At 36.7% G+C, this 17,449-nt stretch overlaps 3 protein-coding genes across 3 annotated transcripts; all 3 read right to left on the reverse strand.

Annotated features, from left to right (window-relative positions):
- On the reverse strand, nt 1-1,510 carry LOC143447388 (trypsin delta-like). Its single transcript, XM_076947465.1, has 5 exons — nt 1,426-1,510; nt 1,130-1,286; nt 846-999; nt 378-599; nt 1-221 (listed from the first exon to the last, which is right to left on the reverse strand). Exons 1-5 carry the CDS (start codon nt 1,460-1,462, stop codon nt 63-65), a joined length of 729 nt encoding a protein of 242 aa, XP_076803580.1. The 5' UTR covers nt 1,463-1,510; the 3' UTR covers nt 1-62.
- Nucleotides 1,511-8,556: 7,046 nt separating this feature from the next.
- LOC143447359 (chymotrypsin-like protease CTRL-1) lies at nt 8,557-10,106 on the reverse strand. The gene is made up of 5 exons (XM_076947423.1): nt 9,979-10,106; nt 9,683-9,839; nt 9,398-9,551; nt 8,930-9,151; nt 8,557-8,771 (listed from the first exon to the last, which is right to left on the reverse strand). Exons 1-5 carry the CDS (start codon nt 10,013-10,015, stop codon nt 8,619-8,621), a joined length of 723 nt encoding a protein of 240 aa, XP_076803538.1. The 5' UTR covers nt 10,016-10,106; the 3' UTR covers nt 8,557-8,618.
- Nucleotides 10,107-14,372: 4,266 nt separating this feature from the next.
- On the reverse strand, nt 14,373-15,988 carry LOC143446039 (chymotrypsinogen A-like). Its single transcript, XM_076945487.1, has 5 exons — nt 15,831-15,988; nt 15,432-15,588; nt 15,147-15,303; nt 14,788-15,009; nt 14,373-14,579 (listed from the first exon to the last, which is right to left on the reverse strand). Exons 1-5 carry the CDS (start codon nt 15,865-15,867, stop codon nt 14,421-14,423), a joined length of 732 nt encoding a protein of 243 aa, XP_076801602.1. The 5' UTR covers nt 15,868-15,988; the 3' UTR covers nt 14,373-14,420.
- Nucleotides 15,989-17,449: the final 1,461 nt, after the last annotated feature.

Below are 17,449 nucleotides of genomic sequence, written 5' to 3' on the forward strand. Positions count from 1 at the left end.
AACTTGTCAGAGGAAATTTTATTTCATTTCCATGAAAGTATGCGCATTGGTAACAATGTTAATTAAATGTCAGCGTTGCTCTGAATCCAGCTGTAGACTGCGCTGTTCTTGGACCAAGCGGATGGATAGGTTTCAGTACATCCACTTGCGCCCCAAGAAGTGTTTCCAACAAGAACCCAATTACCGCCATCGTTAACAGCAAGAGGTCCGCCGGAATCACCCTGTAAATGAAAGATAGTCAGGTTATTTAGCAGTATAAGCTTAGTTATAATGTTTTATTAATTTTTCGTTTTGTACATGCTACAATTTATGTTTGTTTTTACGATAAATACCTAAATATTATTTTAACTAAAATTGACCGAAAATAAATTACTTACGTTGCATGCGCTGTTGGTGTTGTCATTGGCGCATTGCATGCGGTCAGTGACTTGAGTTCCCCAGGTTGCTTGGCATTCTTTTTCGGAGACGAGAGTGGTGTAGGCGTATTGGAGGTTATCGGGGATTTGACCAAAAAATCCGCCACTTGTCTTTCCCCATCCAGTCATCAAAGCTTGAGTACCAGCAGCATACTCCTTGGATGCTACAGTAATTGGTTGGACCTGTACAGATTTGTTATAATAAAACGTACGAACCTTCAAGAAATCAATAACATTTGTTTTTGTTTATGGTGATTATATGGTTAAAACTTGGTTAAAACTTTTAAAATATTGGTATACAAACTGCTCGCAAAATTTCTAGCATATCACGTTAAACTATAACATAAACGATTTTCAAATTTGTGTAAACCGATATCTTAATACTGACAATTTTAACGCTAAAACATGTTTTTAACGATGTATTCTTACAGCACTGTTGAGTGTAGCTCCGGAAATGGTGATGATGGCATAATCGTAATCGATGGTTCCTGAGTTGTAGCTGGGATGGCACATGAAGTTGCGAGTGAAGAAAGATTGTCCAGGGTTTTTGTACTGAGTAGTGCCAAGGACAACCGTGAGGGAGCTGAAAATAGAAAACAGTTAGTTTACCAGTTGCATGAAAACCGTGCAATTTTATCTAAAATGCATTTGATCGTAGAACTATATGTCTACTTATGGCTCAGCTTATTACTCTAGTTGCGTAAATTTCTTACTTCTGGGAACAGTGGCAGGCGGACATGACTTTAGTTGCGCTGATGAGAGAAGCGCCGCAGAAGTGGCTTCCACTGACTTGCAGAGATGCTTGCCATGGGGCGAAAGATGTGCTGGTGACATCAGCACCACCAACGACTCTGTTGTCAGCCGATGCAACTATATAAAATAAAGTGATTATTAAAGTAATTTAGGTGTTTAACTTAAAACAATACAAAAAACAGAACATCTATTTTTGACTCTTGATTTTAGTTCTTAAGCATGAAACTACAAAATAGTATAAATATAACATTTTTACCGGCAGCGAGAAGAAGAATTCCAACGAAGGCGTACATTATTTAGTTCTTGAATCGGTTTCGAGAAACTGAAGCTAGATGTCAAAGTGTCGATTTCCACCAGGTTTTATACTTTTGCTTTCCCCACCATATGTGCTGTTTCACACGAAGAACACAAAAATACATTTTACAAGAAGATTTCCGATAAAGAGGACAAACAATGACCAGCAAAATTTATTTTAGCGCTTCTGAACAATTGCGACGTTTCTGCATCGAGGTGTTCACGCAGCAATTCCTTTAGCACTTGCAGCATTGCTCAATCTGCCATATTGACCTGCAGAGCACTTCGTGGGAAAAAATAGCTTTAAAATGGTTAAATTCCTATTTTTCGCTACTTAATTTTACAAAGATTTTTGAATATTATTACCAACATAAATTTATGAAATAGAATAAATGCAAATGTATGAAAATAGTAAAAACAACAACCCTTGCTATCTTCTACCAAAGTTTTAGACACGTACATGTTACCTAAGAGTCGGGTGTAGTTACCTACAATCTTACAGCGTTTATCTTAATTAGGGCCGGTTTTGCCCTGATTATGGGTGCATGAGAATAAAGCAAGAGAAACTGCAAATTTTTGTGGTATAATGAATGATGGTTCAGCAGCAAAAATATTTAAATATTTTCAAATAAATTTCAGCATATTTGAAGGTTACCAAAACATATTATTTTACTTTAAAGCCAATCCGAAATTCATATAGTAGCAAATATTTTTAGACCAAGTTTAAATAGAGTATATTTGAAAGATAATAACAGTTTGCAAAACACGATTAACATGCGATCAAAAAATATAACGGCAGTTAATTAAAAAAATGCAGATAGAATTGGCAACGTTTTGGACTTATACTTCAATTAAGAATAGTGAGAACGTCACTACAGTGAGAACACAAACTACACAAACTTACATAAGTTAATTGTCGTTTACTATATAAACAAAGACACAAGAAATTCAGATGGACTTTTTACCACGACCGTGAGATAAATAAAATGTTTAAAATTATCTTGCTTGCTCTGAGACCAACAACAAACAAAACTTTGTTAAATATATCTCATTATTGTTCAGAAGGAGCTCGCATGCAGGTCTGCGTTTATTCCCACGGAGAAAACGTTTTCATGTTGCGCAATGCTGTAAAGCATGTGTAAGCTGCGTGCAATACATATGCAACGATGTCTCATTTTCATTTTTTATCTCTTGGCGAGAAGCTAGGTTACTTGTTCAGTATCTGTGAATATCTTTTTTTAGTATTAGTTAAATGAATAAGTTACTGACTATGTGCCACGTAGCCAACTTTATCTACAAACAAGTAACTATTTAATAAGAAAACACATGACGGTATACGACGATATAACCCAATTCATTTTTTGAATAAGTATGTAGGGAACCGGTAACCATAAAGCTTAACAATGGATTTTCTTAACATCTTTTGGTTATATTTCCTATTAAATTTTACGTCTTTCCAGTCAAATCATGCGGGTCCATTGATTGCATTTGGTCTTTATTTTAATCGTACTTGGAGTTAAATGACTTATTTAGTTACAAATCTCTGATATTGGTTTTAATTTTTTAAAGTAACATTTACGCAAAACAGGCAATGGATCTGTTGTTGTTCTTCATTTCATCTTGACAAATGTTTTATCTCTACAAAATGTTTAACGCGTGGTGGAGCCATGGATCTAAAACTACCCGTTACCCGTGGGTAATGGGAATCCCAGGGCGGCAGCTCTATCTCCCTCTGGCTTCTAGTCTCAATAAGCTCTCCGAACATTACTCACCAAAACAATTTCGACAATTGTTGCTCATTTCAGAATTCACTACAACCGTTGAGCACATCAAAGGCTCTCCCAATGTTGTGGCGGACCTCTTGTCAAGGTCTAAACCTTCAGCATCCAACATTAATAATCTCTAAAATCTTCCGCCTCCTTTAGAGTATGAGAAAATAGCACATGCTCAGATTATTAATCCTGCTATTCAGAAACTATGCACCGTACCAACATCACTCAAACTTCAAGACTGCAAGCTGCCCAATAATGAATTAACCATTCTTTGTGACGTGTTCACTAACACAGAGTGTGTTCTTGTTCCTTCCTCTATCCAGCGTCAAGTCTTTCTTCACTTACATAATTAATTAAATCCTGGAAAAAAGCCACAATTATGCTCATCAAAGAACAATTTCTCTGGACAGGGATGTGTAAACAAATCGCTACCTGAGTCCAACAATGCCCAAACTGCCAAGAAGGAAAAATTTTCCGCCACACCAAAACCTCACCTGGGGTATTTAAAATTTTTTATGGTCGGTTTTCTGATGTTACAATTGATTTGATTGGACCACTTCCGACCTCACACGGTTACAAATACATCCTTACATGTATTGACCGCTATACTCGTTTCTCTCAAGCCATACAACTCCCTGATGCCACCACGGAAACCGTTGTTGCTTACTTTGCCAATCACTGGTGTTCCTTGGTCGGTGTTCCAATCATTCTCACAAGTGATCGTAGATCGTGTTTCACAAGTTCTGCTTGGGCGGAAATTATGCGCTCTCTTTGTATTCAACACGATTTAACTACAGCTCATCATCCAAGTTTCAATGGAATTATGGAACGTGCAAATGCTGAAATTAAGCGCACCATCAAGTGTTCAGATAAACCTGAGCGTTGGATTCACAAATTAGGTTTTATTGTCTTGGCTTTGCGTAATCGTTATCTCCAGGATTTGAAATGTACAACTGCTAAGTTAGCTTTTGGCCACACCTTACGTCTCCCAGGTGGTTTCTTTTCTGACTCCAAGCTTGCTTCTGTTGTTCCTACATCCAACTACCTCGGTGCTTACCGAGACTTCATCAACGACCTTCAGTTTACTCCAACAAATACTCATACGAAATTCATACAGTCCTACGATCATCCGGATTTGAAACAATGTGTCCGTGTTTATGCTCGATGTGATCATGTCAAAGGAGCGTTGTAACGCCCATATGTTGGTCCTTTTCCGGTATTGGAAAGATACGAAAAGTATTTCGTTATTTTCTCTCATGGCAAACCGGACCGCGTCTCCCTTGACCGTCTCAAACCTAGCTATACTATCGATATTGATGCTCCTATACCGTCATCCTCCTCGCATCAACAAGATTTTTCTTTGCAGGTTGAACATCCTTCTCCACAGTCTTTTCCCTCTACTTCAACGACATCACAAACACTTCCACCTGCTTTAACTGCTTCAGACTCTTAAATTGCGGTCCCAAAATGCGACCGGAAAAATCCTGCAGTTATAAAGACTTCTCGGACTGGTCGCAAAATCAATCTACCGAAACGTTTCTCTGATTAGAAACACAACATGTTCCATTGTTTGCTGCTTACGTGTTTCTTTGTGTTTACATCAGCCGCTCAGGTAAATCTTCACCTGTGATCACAACAATTTCTATTATGTCAACGTTCGCATTCTCTTAGGTTATACACCTTTGATGACGACATCCGTTGCCAAAAGCAAACACCGTTCTACATACACAACTGCTCTGCTACCGTGTTTGCTCCAGATCTTCCTCTCCAGAAAATTCCTGCAATAGTTTTCACTTCACAGATTACGTACTGAAAAACTCTTTACTTCTTTTTTGGGAGTTATCAAAAATCGGCCAACACCTTCGACGCCAATACCTTCGACAAGAAAAGAAAATTTTCTCTTTATTACCTGCCGTATAATGAACTCATAAAAGAGATATTGCAGCAAAACGGTCTGAATGGGCAACCAATAGACTACTGGACCACGCATTTGATCGTGTTCAAGGATTAAGAAAAAATTTGCTTCAAATTTAAACCCTACATGTATACGTTTCGGCTAATAGCCAACAACTATTTGTCGCTGAGAGCTTTAGCTGTTAACTTGCCATTAGCCGGGAAAATTTTCTCAGCTCTATTAGTTGCAATACGACAGTTCTTTTAAATCAACCGTATACGCTACGACCCTAAATACAGCTGTATGTTACATTATCGCTACTTGTCAGCAGATCAGTCTGTATTCATTGATTTAATCATGTTATGAGTTTCATATGACTTATTTTCATTTTGAAGTGCTCGCGATAAGCTTGGCAGATATACACCAATATAACATCTATGCAAGCCCAAATATAGTGTTGTTTGGAAGAGTTCTAAACTCAAATCTATAGCTAACCTATAAAATTGGATAAAACATTATGTTTATGATAACGTTGTGCGTTTGGTCATTGGACTCAAAAATGACCACTGACAACTTAAACTGAAGAAAAAATCAATGTAATAAAACAGACAAAAAGTAGTTTCATGAAAAGCGTTTTCAATATCTTTAGATACCGTTTTAATGAAAAACATCAGAAAATCATTTGTATAAACATATTTGAGATATGTCTTCCTATCGATTCGTCCCTCAATTAACCGACATTCGTTTATCCGGTCGCTCCATTTTGCTACAGCATTTCAAAATTAGATGGTTTTTTAACTAGCCGTTGGACGAATCGTTACCGAGAAATTTGCATCACAGTAAATTCAATCATCACAATGTCGCGTAAACGCTATTATGGTAGTTTATTACATCACTATAAAAACTATCAGGGCTGCTTTCCTGCGGTGGAGTCAGCTGTCTAATTGTTACTACACTGTACCCGACCGGTAGGCCTAATTGTTAAAGTTTTGAGATGAATTCATGTTCGAAAGGCAACGTGAAACGTAAAAGGATTGTTTTATTTGTGGAATACAAGCTGAAGGTATGTGATATAGTACGGAAAAAAATTCCTAAAACTGAAATTATGTTGAAATACAACATCGGAAAGTCAACTGTCAATGACATTTGCAAGAGCGAAGAAAGCCTAAAGAACTTCAAGATGGCAAAATGTGAGATAGGAATATCAAAGTCTGTTAAAGCCACCAAAGCTATGAAAGTTGGAATGTACTCCAGATTGAACAGTGCACTTTACATGTGGTTTCGACAGCAACGTGAAAAAGGAATTCCACTGACTGGTCCGATTCTCTTAGAAAAGGCCTCTGAATTTCACAGCTTTTTCTATGCTGAGAGTCCTATAAGCCTGCGATAAATATATCAATTAATATAATATAAAATTGTGTACGACATAGAATTCTCGTCTAGCGAATCAGCGAAGCATAACACTGCGTGACGTAGTCGATTGCTTCGTACTTACTGTGTGTGCATTTTGATTTATTCAGCCTTTTGGCTATTACGTTCAACGCCGCAACATGTCTTTATGCTGTTGCTGTCACAATGTTCTATCTTGATTTATTCGTTCAATGAAGCTTCAATATAATCAGATTATACAGTTGTCATTCCTGTATTATTATTGCTGAAGTCTATCAAAGTTCACTGTTGAGATATACACAAGTAAACAGACTTTGTAAGGAAGTGGGCAAACCTTACAGGTTAAGGTACCATACACCACTTTTCATTACAAGCCTTTTAACGCAAGTTATGGTTTCCAACGGCGGTTTTCCAAACGCTTTGACATCTAAAGTCTTGCCATTGCTGGAGAAAAAATTAGTGCTAATGTTGTTTCCGCTGAGGAATTTGTCAATTCCTTCAAACAAACTTACAGGTGGTTATCCTTGGATAAAATTTTTAATTGTGATGAGGCTGGTCTCTGACTGACGCACTTTGACTACGAACCACCTGGAACAAAAAAAGCTAAAGAGCGTGTAACAATTAATGTTTGTTCTAATGTAAGTGGTTCCATTAAACTGCCATTGTTGTTTATGGGCAAGGCAAATAATCCCCATTGCTTTCGTGAAATTGACAAATCGACATTACCCGTTGCGTATCGAAGCGAGAAAAAATGCTTGGGTTAATACAGTTATACTCAACGATTGGTTTCAAAACTGTTTCGTACCCGACGTAAAGGAAAAACTAGCTGAATTAGGACAGGAACCAAAAACACTTTTGATATTATATAACTGCTCCGCTTATCCTAGCGAAGATAAACTAGTGTCCAATGACGGACAGATTGTTGCTAAATTTCTACCGCCAAATGTCACTTCGCTCATACAACCCATGGATCAGGGCTTTTTAGAGTGCCTGAAGAGAGTATATCGTAAGTCTATTTTAGGAGATCTATAGTTTCTCAGACAGAGGGTGATATGCCTGCTTTTCTGAAGAAAGTTGATATGCTGAAGGTTGTAGAAAATATAGCAAACGCTTTGGAACAAATAAGTCTAGAGTTGTTACGGAAATCTTGGCGCAAACTCATTCCACTCGGAGAAGGAAAACGCAATTTATTTGGAGAGCGTGCTAAATGACAATCTCGTGGAACAATTTGCCGCACTAAACATTGAATTGACGACCTCTGATATTGATGGATGGTTTGAAGAAGATGGTTACGAACATATGGATAAACACGGAACAGTCGATCTTGTTTTAGCAGCAGAAGAGGACGTGTGTGATGAGCAAGAGAATGCAGAAGAGATTACAGAACATTCCACGCAAAAATCACAATGCTCTGTTCCCCATTCAGAGGCAATGCGGATGTTTGACCATAATTGCTTAACGTGACCCCGTTTTCAGCCGGAGGCAGCAGTTTCAAACACTTCCACATTGATACGACTTCGCGAGTTAGTTGCTAAAAAACGCGAATCGTCCCACAAACAATCTAAAATTGATTCATTTTTCAGTAGATTTACTGTTGCAACTGATGTAGTGCAACAGTGATGTATTACAACAGACAAGCGGGCAACATCTTGCTAAAATTTTAACTTCTATCAGTTTTTATACTGTAGGCCTACCATAAATGTCTTGTGTTTTCGTTTCGTTTTGACTTAGATGTAACAATTCAATTATCCGTTTATTTTTGCTTATCCGGTCACGTTTCTGAAAACATTGTCCCAACTAGACCGGATACTCGAGGAAGCACTTATCACAAACTTAGCATACCATAAATAATAATCTATCTAACATCGCCATCTTCGTGACCAGCTTGTTTGCTATCGGTATGCTTTGGAAAGTTAATAAACTGTTATCAAAACAGTTTGAAAACATTCTCTGCTCATAAAGGTATTAAACGAAATCCCGATCTATACAGAACAGCCTGCAGCATACTTTACAGCCTGCAATATTGCACGAACTTGAAAACTTGTCAGAGGAAATTTTATTTCATTTCCATGAAAGTATGCGCATTGGTAACAATGTTAATTACATGTTGGACTGAATCCAGCTGTAGACTGCGCTGTTCTTGGACCAAGCGGATGGAGAGGTTTGAGTACATCCATTTGCGCCCCAAGAAGTGTTTCCAACAAGAACCCAATTACCGCCATCTTTAACAGCAAGAGGTCCACCGGAATCACCCTGTAAATGAAAGAGAGTCAGGTTATTTAGCAGTATAAGCTTGTTTATATAATGTTTTATTAATTTTTCGTTTTGTACATGCTATAATTTATGTTTGTTTTTACGATAAATATCTAATACTTATTTTAACTAAAAGTGACCGAAAATAAGTTACTTACGTTGCATGCGCTGTTGGTGTTGTCATTGGCGCATTGCATGCGGTCAGTCACTTGACTTCCCCAGGTTGCTTTGCATTGGAGTTCGGAAATGAGATAGGTGTAGGCGAATTGGAGGTTATCGGGGATTTGACCAAAAATTCCGCCACTTGTCTTTCCCCATCCAGTCATCAAAGCTTGAGTACCAGCAGCATACTCCTTGGATGCTACAGTAATTGGTTGGACCTGTACAGATTTGTTATAATAAAACGTATGAACCTTCAAGAAATCAATAACATTTGTTTTTGTTTATGGTGATTACATGGTTAAAACTTGGTTAAAACTTTTAAAATATTGATATACAAACTGTTTGCAAAATTTCTAGCATACCACGTTAAAATATAACATAAACGATTTACAAATTTGTGTAAACCAATATCTTAATACTGGTATGTTTAACGCTAAAACATGTTTTTAAAGTAATATTCTTACATCACTGTTGAGTGAAGCTCCGGAAATGGTGATGATGGCATAATCGTAATCGATGGTTCTGGAGCTGTAGCTGGGATGGCAAATGAAGTTGGTAGTGAAGAAAGATTGTCCAGGGTCTTTGTATTGAAGAGTGCCAAGGACAACGGTGAGGGAGCTGAAAATAGAAAACAGTTAGTTTACCAGTTGTTTGAAAATCGTGCAATTTTAGCTAAAATGCATTTGATTGTAGGACTATATGTCTACTTATGGCTCAGCTTATTACTCTAGTTGCGTAAATTTTCTTACTTTTGGGAACAGTGACAGGCGGACATGACTTTAGTTGCGCTGATGAGAGAAGCGCCGCAGAAGTGGCTTCCACTGACTTGCAGAGATGCTTGCCATGGGGCGAAAGATGTGCTGGTGACATCAGCACCACCAACGACTCTGTTGTCAGCCGATGCAACTATACAAAATAAAGTGGTTATTAAAGTAGTTTAGGTGTTTAACTTAAAACGATACAAAAAACAGAACATCTATTTTTGGCTCTTGATTTTAGTTCTTAAGCATAAAATTACAAAATATTCTAAGTATAACATTTTTACCGGCAGCGAGAAGAAGAATTCCAACGAAGGCGTACATTATTGAGTTCTTGAATCGGTTTCGAGAAACTGAAGCTAGATGTCAAAGTGTCGATTTCCACCAGGTTTTATACTTTTGCTTTCCCCACCATATGTGCTGTTTCACACGAAGAACACAAAAATACATTTTACAAGAAGACTTCCGATAAAGAGGACAAACAATGACCAGCAAAATTTATTTTAGCGCTTCTGGACAATTGCGACGTTTCTGCATCGAGGTGTTCACGCAGCAGCTCCTTTAGCACTTGCAGCATTGCTCAATTTGCCATATTGACCTGCAGAGCACTTCGTGGAGAAAAACGGCTTTAAAATGGTTAAATTCCTATTTTTCGATACTAAACTTTGCAAAAATTTTTGAACATTATTACCAACATATTTATGCAATAGAATAAATGCAAATGTATCAAAATAGTAAAAACAACAACCAGCACTGCTATATTCTACCAAAGTTTTAGACACGTACATGTTACCTAAGAGCTAAAAGTCGGGTATAGTTACCTACAATCTTACAGCGTTTATCTTAATTGGGGCCGGTTTTGCCCTCATTATGGGTGCATGACAATAAAGCAAGAGAAACTGCAAATTTTTGTGGTAAATTGAGTGATGGTTTAGTAGCAAAAATACTTAAATATTTTCAAAAAAAATTCCAACATATTTTAAGGTTACGAAAACATATTATTTTACTTTAAGCCAATCCGAAATTTGTATAGTAGCAAATATTTTTAGACCAAGTTTAAATAGAGTATATTGGAAAGATAATAACGGTTTGCAAAACACGAGTAACATGCAATCAAAAAATATAACAGCAGTTAATTAAAAAAATGCAGATAGAATTGGGCAACGTTTTGGACTTATACTTCAATTAAGAATAGCGGGAACGTCACTACATTGAGAACACAAACCACAGAAACTTATATAATTTAACTATGTAGTTGTCGTTTACTATAAACAAAGACACAAGAAGTTCAGATGGACTTTTTACCACGACCGTGAGGTATATAAATGTTTAAAATCATCTTGCTTGCTCTGCGACCAACAACAAACAAAACTTTGTTAAATATATCTCATTATTGTTTAGAAGGAGCTCGCATGCAGGTCTGCGTTTATTCCCACGGAGAAAACGTTTTCATATTGCGCAATGCTGTAAAGCATGTGTAAGCTGCGTGCAATACATATGCAACGATGTCTCATTTTCATTTTTTATCTCTTGGCGAGAAGCTAGGTTACTTGTTCAGTATCTGTGAATATCTTTATTTAGTATTAGTTAAATGAATAAGTTACTGACTATGTGCCACGTAGCCAACTTTATCTACAAATAGGTAACTATATAATAAGAAACCACATGACGGTATACGACGATATAACCCAATTCATTTTTTGAATAAGTATGTAGGGAACCGGTAACCATACAGTTTAACAATGGATTTTCTTAACATCTTTTGGTTATGTTTCCTATTAAGTTTTACGTCTTTCCAGTCAAATCATGCGGGTCCATTGAATGCATTTGGTCTTTATTGTAATCGTACTTGGAGTTAAAAGACTTATTTATTTGCAAATCTCTGATATTGGTTTTAATTTTTTAAAGTAACATTTACGCAAAACAGGTAATGGCTCTGTTGTTGTTCTACATTTCATCTTGACAAATATATAAAGCATAGATACGCTTTGCGATAACAGCGAATTTAATGTAAAAGGAGACGTTTTATACTTTTTGCTGTAAAGATATTAGGCATCATTTTGTTCACGATGTGAATACCTTTTTCCAAATTGGACAGTAAATTGGTTATAAAGCAATGATCAAGAAGCTTATTGTACTATAATTCGATGTGTTATGTTATGAAACGCAACGGTTAAGTATATGGTATGTTTCATCGATGGTGATTTCATAACAGAAGAGTATTTGTTTTGCAAAGAACTCCCAGAACGAACTACTGGCCAGGACATTTTTCGAATCACCGACGAGTTTTTTCACAACACTTGGTATCCAATGGAGTAATTGCATTAACGTTTGCACGGGTGGCGCTTCAGCAATGAGTGGGCGAAGATAAAGGTTTTGCTGCATGAAAAAAATCCAACTATAAAACTTACCCTTTGTGGCCTGCAGAAGAAAGCCCTAATGAGGAACCAGAGGAACTGTTGGAAACGATGAACGATTGCATCTACATTGTTAACTTTGTTAAAGCAAGAGCCTTAAATGTGCAAAACATTTCATTGCTCTGTGAAGAAATGGGACCAGAAGATCAATGAAATGACCAGAAGAAATGGGACCAGAAGATTACTATATTACACTTCTGTGCGTTTGTTTTTAGGAGGAAAAGTTCTTGCAGGTTGTTTGAACTCCGCCACGGAATAAGTCAATGTTCTGACAAGTTAAAAAGACTCAAACAAAAACTAGTTAGTATTTTTTTAATAGTTACCATTACTTTTTCACACTTAACACAGAACATTGTAATTGGATCCGTAATTTTTTTCGCCGCTGCTGCTGAAACGTCAACACAAGAACTAAGAAACGGCAGAACTCTCAGATTAAAATTCAGCGAAGTGTTTTGGATTTCTATTGAAGAAGAATATAAGCAAATTTCGAAGTCAGCTATTGAAGTTCTCTTTCAATTCTGATGCACAGCTTATTTGTTCAAACAAATTTTTTCATTTTTGTTATTAATCGAAAACGATAAACGATCTTGTTTGAGAAAAGTTGATGGAGAACTTAGAGTTGCTCTTTCAACTATTGAGCCAAACTTACAGCGATTGTGCTCATTAAAGCAAGCACAAATATATCATTAAATCATAAAATGTTTTTGTGTTTCGCTATATTTAGTTACATTTTTAGATGTGCTCTGCCGTTTTTACTGTGCCGCCGAATTTTGAAAGTTTTATTAAGTGTGCCGTGAGTGAAAAAAAGATTGCGGAGCACTGGACAGTAGACATTAAAGAAAACAGCGCAGGACTGAACCCTTTAGGACGTCGTTCTTTAGGTGTCGAAACCTACTTTGCTGTCCGTGACCGGTGGTTAGGGTAATGCTCCGATATTGACAAGCGTTATCAACTTATCATGATTATACAGATAATGTGCCTGGCTGGAAGTAACTGGAGCAGCTTGCAGGCGAGGTGTGGCCCTGGTGTCAATAGCATACTATTCCACATATAGGCACTTGCAAGATCTAATGTCCTAAGCCGTAAAAGTGATCTGGTCTATAGCTGATTTCCCGCATGAGAGCCCTTCATGATCCCAAGGGAAATTTAGTATAATTATCATTTAATCATATACCACTGTACATGAAGGCATCAAATTCACCAAAATGTAATACAAATTCGTCTTAATGTTACTAAAGTATTGCTGTTTGGCGCTCATTACCGGAGTGACTTTTCATGACTATACTGTAACGTGATCAACAATAAAACAATTACATTGACAACCAGGAGAAGCAGGTGTAACCTAAACGCAATTTAGCTTCATCCATCACCAAATATTGGTATAATGAGATTAGGTACGGAAGATAGCAAGATAAGTATTAACCTAGCCTTTGCCGTATATGCATGCGAACACTTTGCAATAGAGAGATATTGTGACATTGTGTAGATTTTTAATTTTTGTAGAGAAATTATTATTAAAAGATTAATGATAAAACCAGCACTAAATCTCATTCACCGCAAGAAAGAGTTGTTTTTTCAAAGAACTTAAATGGAAGAAGCTATTGTGGCATCAGCAGGTAAATAACTTGACATAAAGGTCATGTTTATGTCCGTCTTTTGCCCTTCAAACTTCTTACAACCGACAAAAAGGTTTTAAAAATTCTGGATTCATTTCCTTTATTCATTACGCTTCTGTATATTAGTTTTGCGGTACAGTAATTAGTAATATTGTAAAAATACTACTGTACAATGCAGCACCAGTTTATAGAGTGGACTCTTTTCCACTTTTCACAGCAACAGTGTTGAAGGTTGGATGAACAATTTACGGTAATCGGTAACGTCCTGTACTCTACCACTGCTCGGAACTCAGAATTATAATACAAACAGGTTGCATTATGTGGTCTGACGTGGTTTGAATTAGGAAATTATAGCATTGATTCGACCTCACGCATACAATTCTAACTTTTCTTGTCACTTTACATGATACCACAGCGAAGCGTGTCGCCAGTATGTGGTTCCGTAATAATTAATTTGTTATGTATAGGCACAAATTTTTAAATTTTATAATGTCCCATCTTAAACAGTAATTCTATACTCAGAGTTATTCATACATATTGTAAAGCTATGAGTAATTCGCTACGTATAAGCAAAACTGTTTTGCCCTGGCGCCATTTCTCCATATCTATTTTGCGTTTTGGATAACCTACGAGAATGAGACGTTGTAAATTTGCCGAACGGAAATTTTATTAGCGTTTTAGTTTGAGCTTTGACAGTTACAAGTTAGCGTTTGTCTTGATCCAGTCATACACGACACTGTTCTTTGACCAAGCAGCTGGAATGCCTTCTGAGCATCTGGAAGACCCCCATGAAGTGTTTCCAACAAGAACCCAAGTACCAGCATCATTAACTGCAAGAGGTCCACCGGAGTCGCCCTACAGAATTTACAGAAAATACTGTAAAATACTTTTTGATCTTTTGCAATGCTGGATTTAGCGAAAAGAAATGAAAGTTAAAGTTTGCTTGCAAAGTTTGTAACGAATGCTTGCAATAATAGAGAATTCAATTTTTATTTCTATCAAGGACTTTTAAATGATTTTTGAAAAATATGTTGGTTAAAAGCTTAAGAATACTGCCACGTACATTACATCCACTGTTATCGTCGGCTTTAATACATTGCATGCGGTCAGTGACTTGACTTCCCCATCGTTGTTGGCATTCCTCTTTTGAAATGAGATAGGTATAGGCGTATTGGAGGTTATCGGGGATTTGACCCAAAACTCCTCCAGATGTCTTTCCCCATCCAGTAATCAAACCTTGTGTGCCTGAAAGATATTCCTTAGATGCTACAACAATCGGTTGAACCTGCAACGGCCAAATTTACAACATATTTAATCACAGGCTTACTGTGCGTTACACTGAAAATACTCTTTACTGAGTTGGAAAACAAACCTTTTAAAATAAAAATTTTGTTTAAACGTAGGCGTATTGACAATACTTACGGACGAGCTATAAACAGCATCACTTTGGAGCTCAATGATACTGTAATCGTAGTCAATGGTTTGGGAGTTATAGCTCGGATGACAGAACATGTTTGTTGAGAAGAAAGACTGTCCAGGGTTTTTGTATTGCGTCGTACCCAAAACCACAGTAAGTGCACTGTAAAAATCAGACTTAATGCTATAGTAATGGTAAAGTTATAATCTACAATTCTACATTATGCGACAACCTATTACCATATAATGCACATCAACAAGTTGTGGACAAAATATAAAATGTTTTATCACGTTTGGCGGCAGTGGCAAGCGGACATCACAAAATTCTTATTGATGAGAGAACCTCCACAGAAATGGCTTCCACTGACTTGCAGAGAAGCTTGCCATGGAGCGAAAGATGTGCTGGTGACATCAGCACCACCAACGATTCGGTTGTCAGCCGAGGCAACTGAAAAGAAATCCGACATTTTATAGGTTTGTTGCAGTAACTAGATCAAAATCTATAATTGTTTTAATATGTTTTCCGTTCCATGCAAAAATAGTTTATCAAGCTTGTGATTAAATATCAGTTTTTATCAGTCAAAGCCGTCATTAATTATACTTACTTGCCTGCTAATAAAAAATAATCGTATTTTTATAAAAAATATTGCTACTATACTTTTGCAAAATGTCAAAACTATATTGGATTACCAGCGGCAAAAACAAGAATTCCAATGAAGGCGTACATCGTTGAGTTCTTGAGACGGTTTCGAAAGGTTGAAATTTGTGACCAGATCCTGCCTACCACGAGATATTTATACTAAAGCGGGGTGTCAATATTTAGCTTCCATAAACGTTAATAGTTTGTCGGACTTTCACTTTTTCCCTGATAACCGCTCGACCAAAATAGCGATTGAAAGTGTCGTAATCCGTTAATGGAATCCTTTTAGTTGGCTTGCATTTTGCCTAAATAACTGACGCTGTATATAATTTCTCAAACCCAGCTCTTACTCCTTTTGGGTGTACATGAATTGTGTTTTCGGTATTTAGGAAAAAAGAATAGACAGTTTTAACATTAGCTGCTCGCAAAATATTTATCACGGCAAAGCCGATTGGCACTTTTTATATTTCTATTAGTTAGCAACAATTTGCTGACATCCTTACTTTTTATGTGTCAGGTTTTGTGTTTACCATTCTGCTGTCTATTATTATGTATACATAATGCCTTTTTTAGTGTAATAGTAACTAGCATTTCCACAAATAACCAAAAGTAATAAATCGTAAAAAGCTCATTGTGTTACTTTTGGAGGAAAAAAACTGTAAATACTTTTTTTCATTACAAAAATTCATAATGGATATTATTTTACATTACAGCATTTGTTTTCGTTGTTTTGCCCTTCATTTGTAGTTTTGCTTGTGTATTGCGTATAACAATTCGGTAGTTAACAATGAAAGTCTTGCATAACAGTTATTGATGGTCAGAAATACATTTCGGATATTGACGGGTGGAAATCTTCTCACAGCACGAGAAAAGCATTTGACGTATCATAGTTTTCAACTCAAGTGCCTAAAAGTTGAACTGATGACGTACAGTGAAAGCCGAGTCACCCTACACAAAATAATCCAAGCATATGTTAGTTTCTTTTGCCCACAGTTAATTTCTGTTTGTTTTCAGACGCTGTTACATATCTATAGCATGGAACCAAATGACCATCGTTGCGTAACGTGTGCTCTGAGCCAGAAGATGTCTGTAAGTTATATGGTTTCAGGTTTTAACGCTTCGTATCGAACTAGAATTGTTAATTAAACACTTATAGATTGCGATATATAAGAGGGAATTATGAAAATAACTCAATCGATATAAGTTGCTTACTCCAACCTCCCAAACCACACCTCATGTTAAATCTATAAGAACATTACAACTCAAAAAACTTGTTATATAATGAATTAGGCACCGAATTCACTATGAAGAAAAACTTCCTCTTTTTGCAACTTGAATATTTTCTTTTCTTTTTAGCTATTCTTAACTACTATTAACAGTACGTATTGAATTGCTTAGCTTGTAAGCACTTTGCAGTTGACTTTATTTTTGTTCTTCTCTAGTTGAAAACAGCCGGTCTGAGAGTTCATCAGTGAAATCTCTTAAAATAAATTTATATTATCATGAGTTGAAATTCTCTAAGACAATTTTACTTTGCCAATAATTTTTTCCTAGCTTAACACTTATACTGCATTGTAAACCAGCTGCCAATCACATACGAGGCCAGTTGTTTCCACAGTTATATTGTGTATAGAGTACTGGCCCTGTTTTGCAGTTAAGTTCGGTAACA

This window comes from Clavelina lepadiformis, chromosome 2 (genome assembly GCF_947623445.1).
Source record: "Clavelina lepadiformis chromosome 2, kaClaLepa1.1, whole genome shotgun sequence".
NCBI classification, from domain to species: Eukaryota; Metazoa; Chordata; class Ascidiacea; order Aplousobranchia; family Clavelinidae; genus Clavelina; species Clavelina lepadiformis.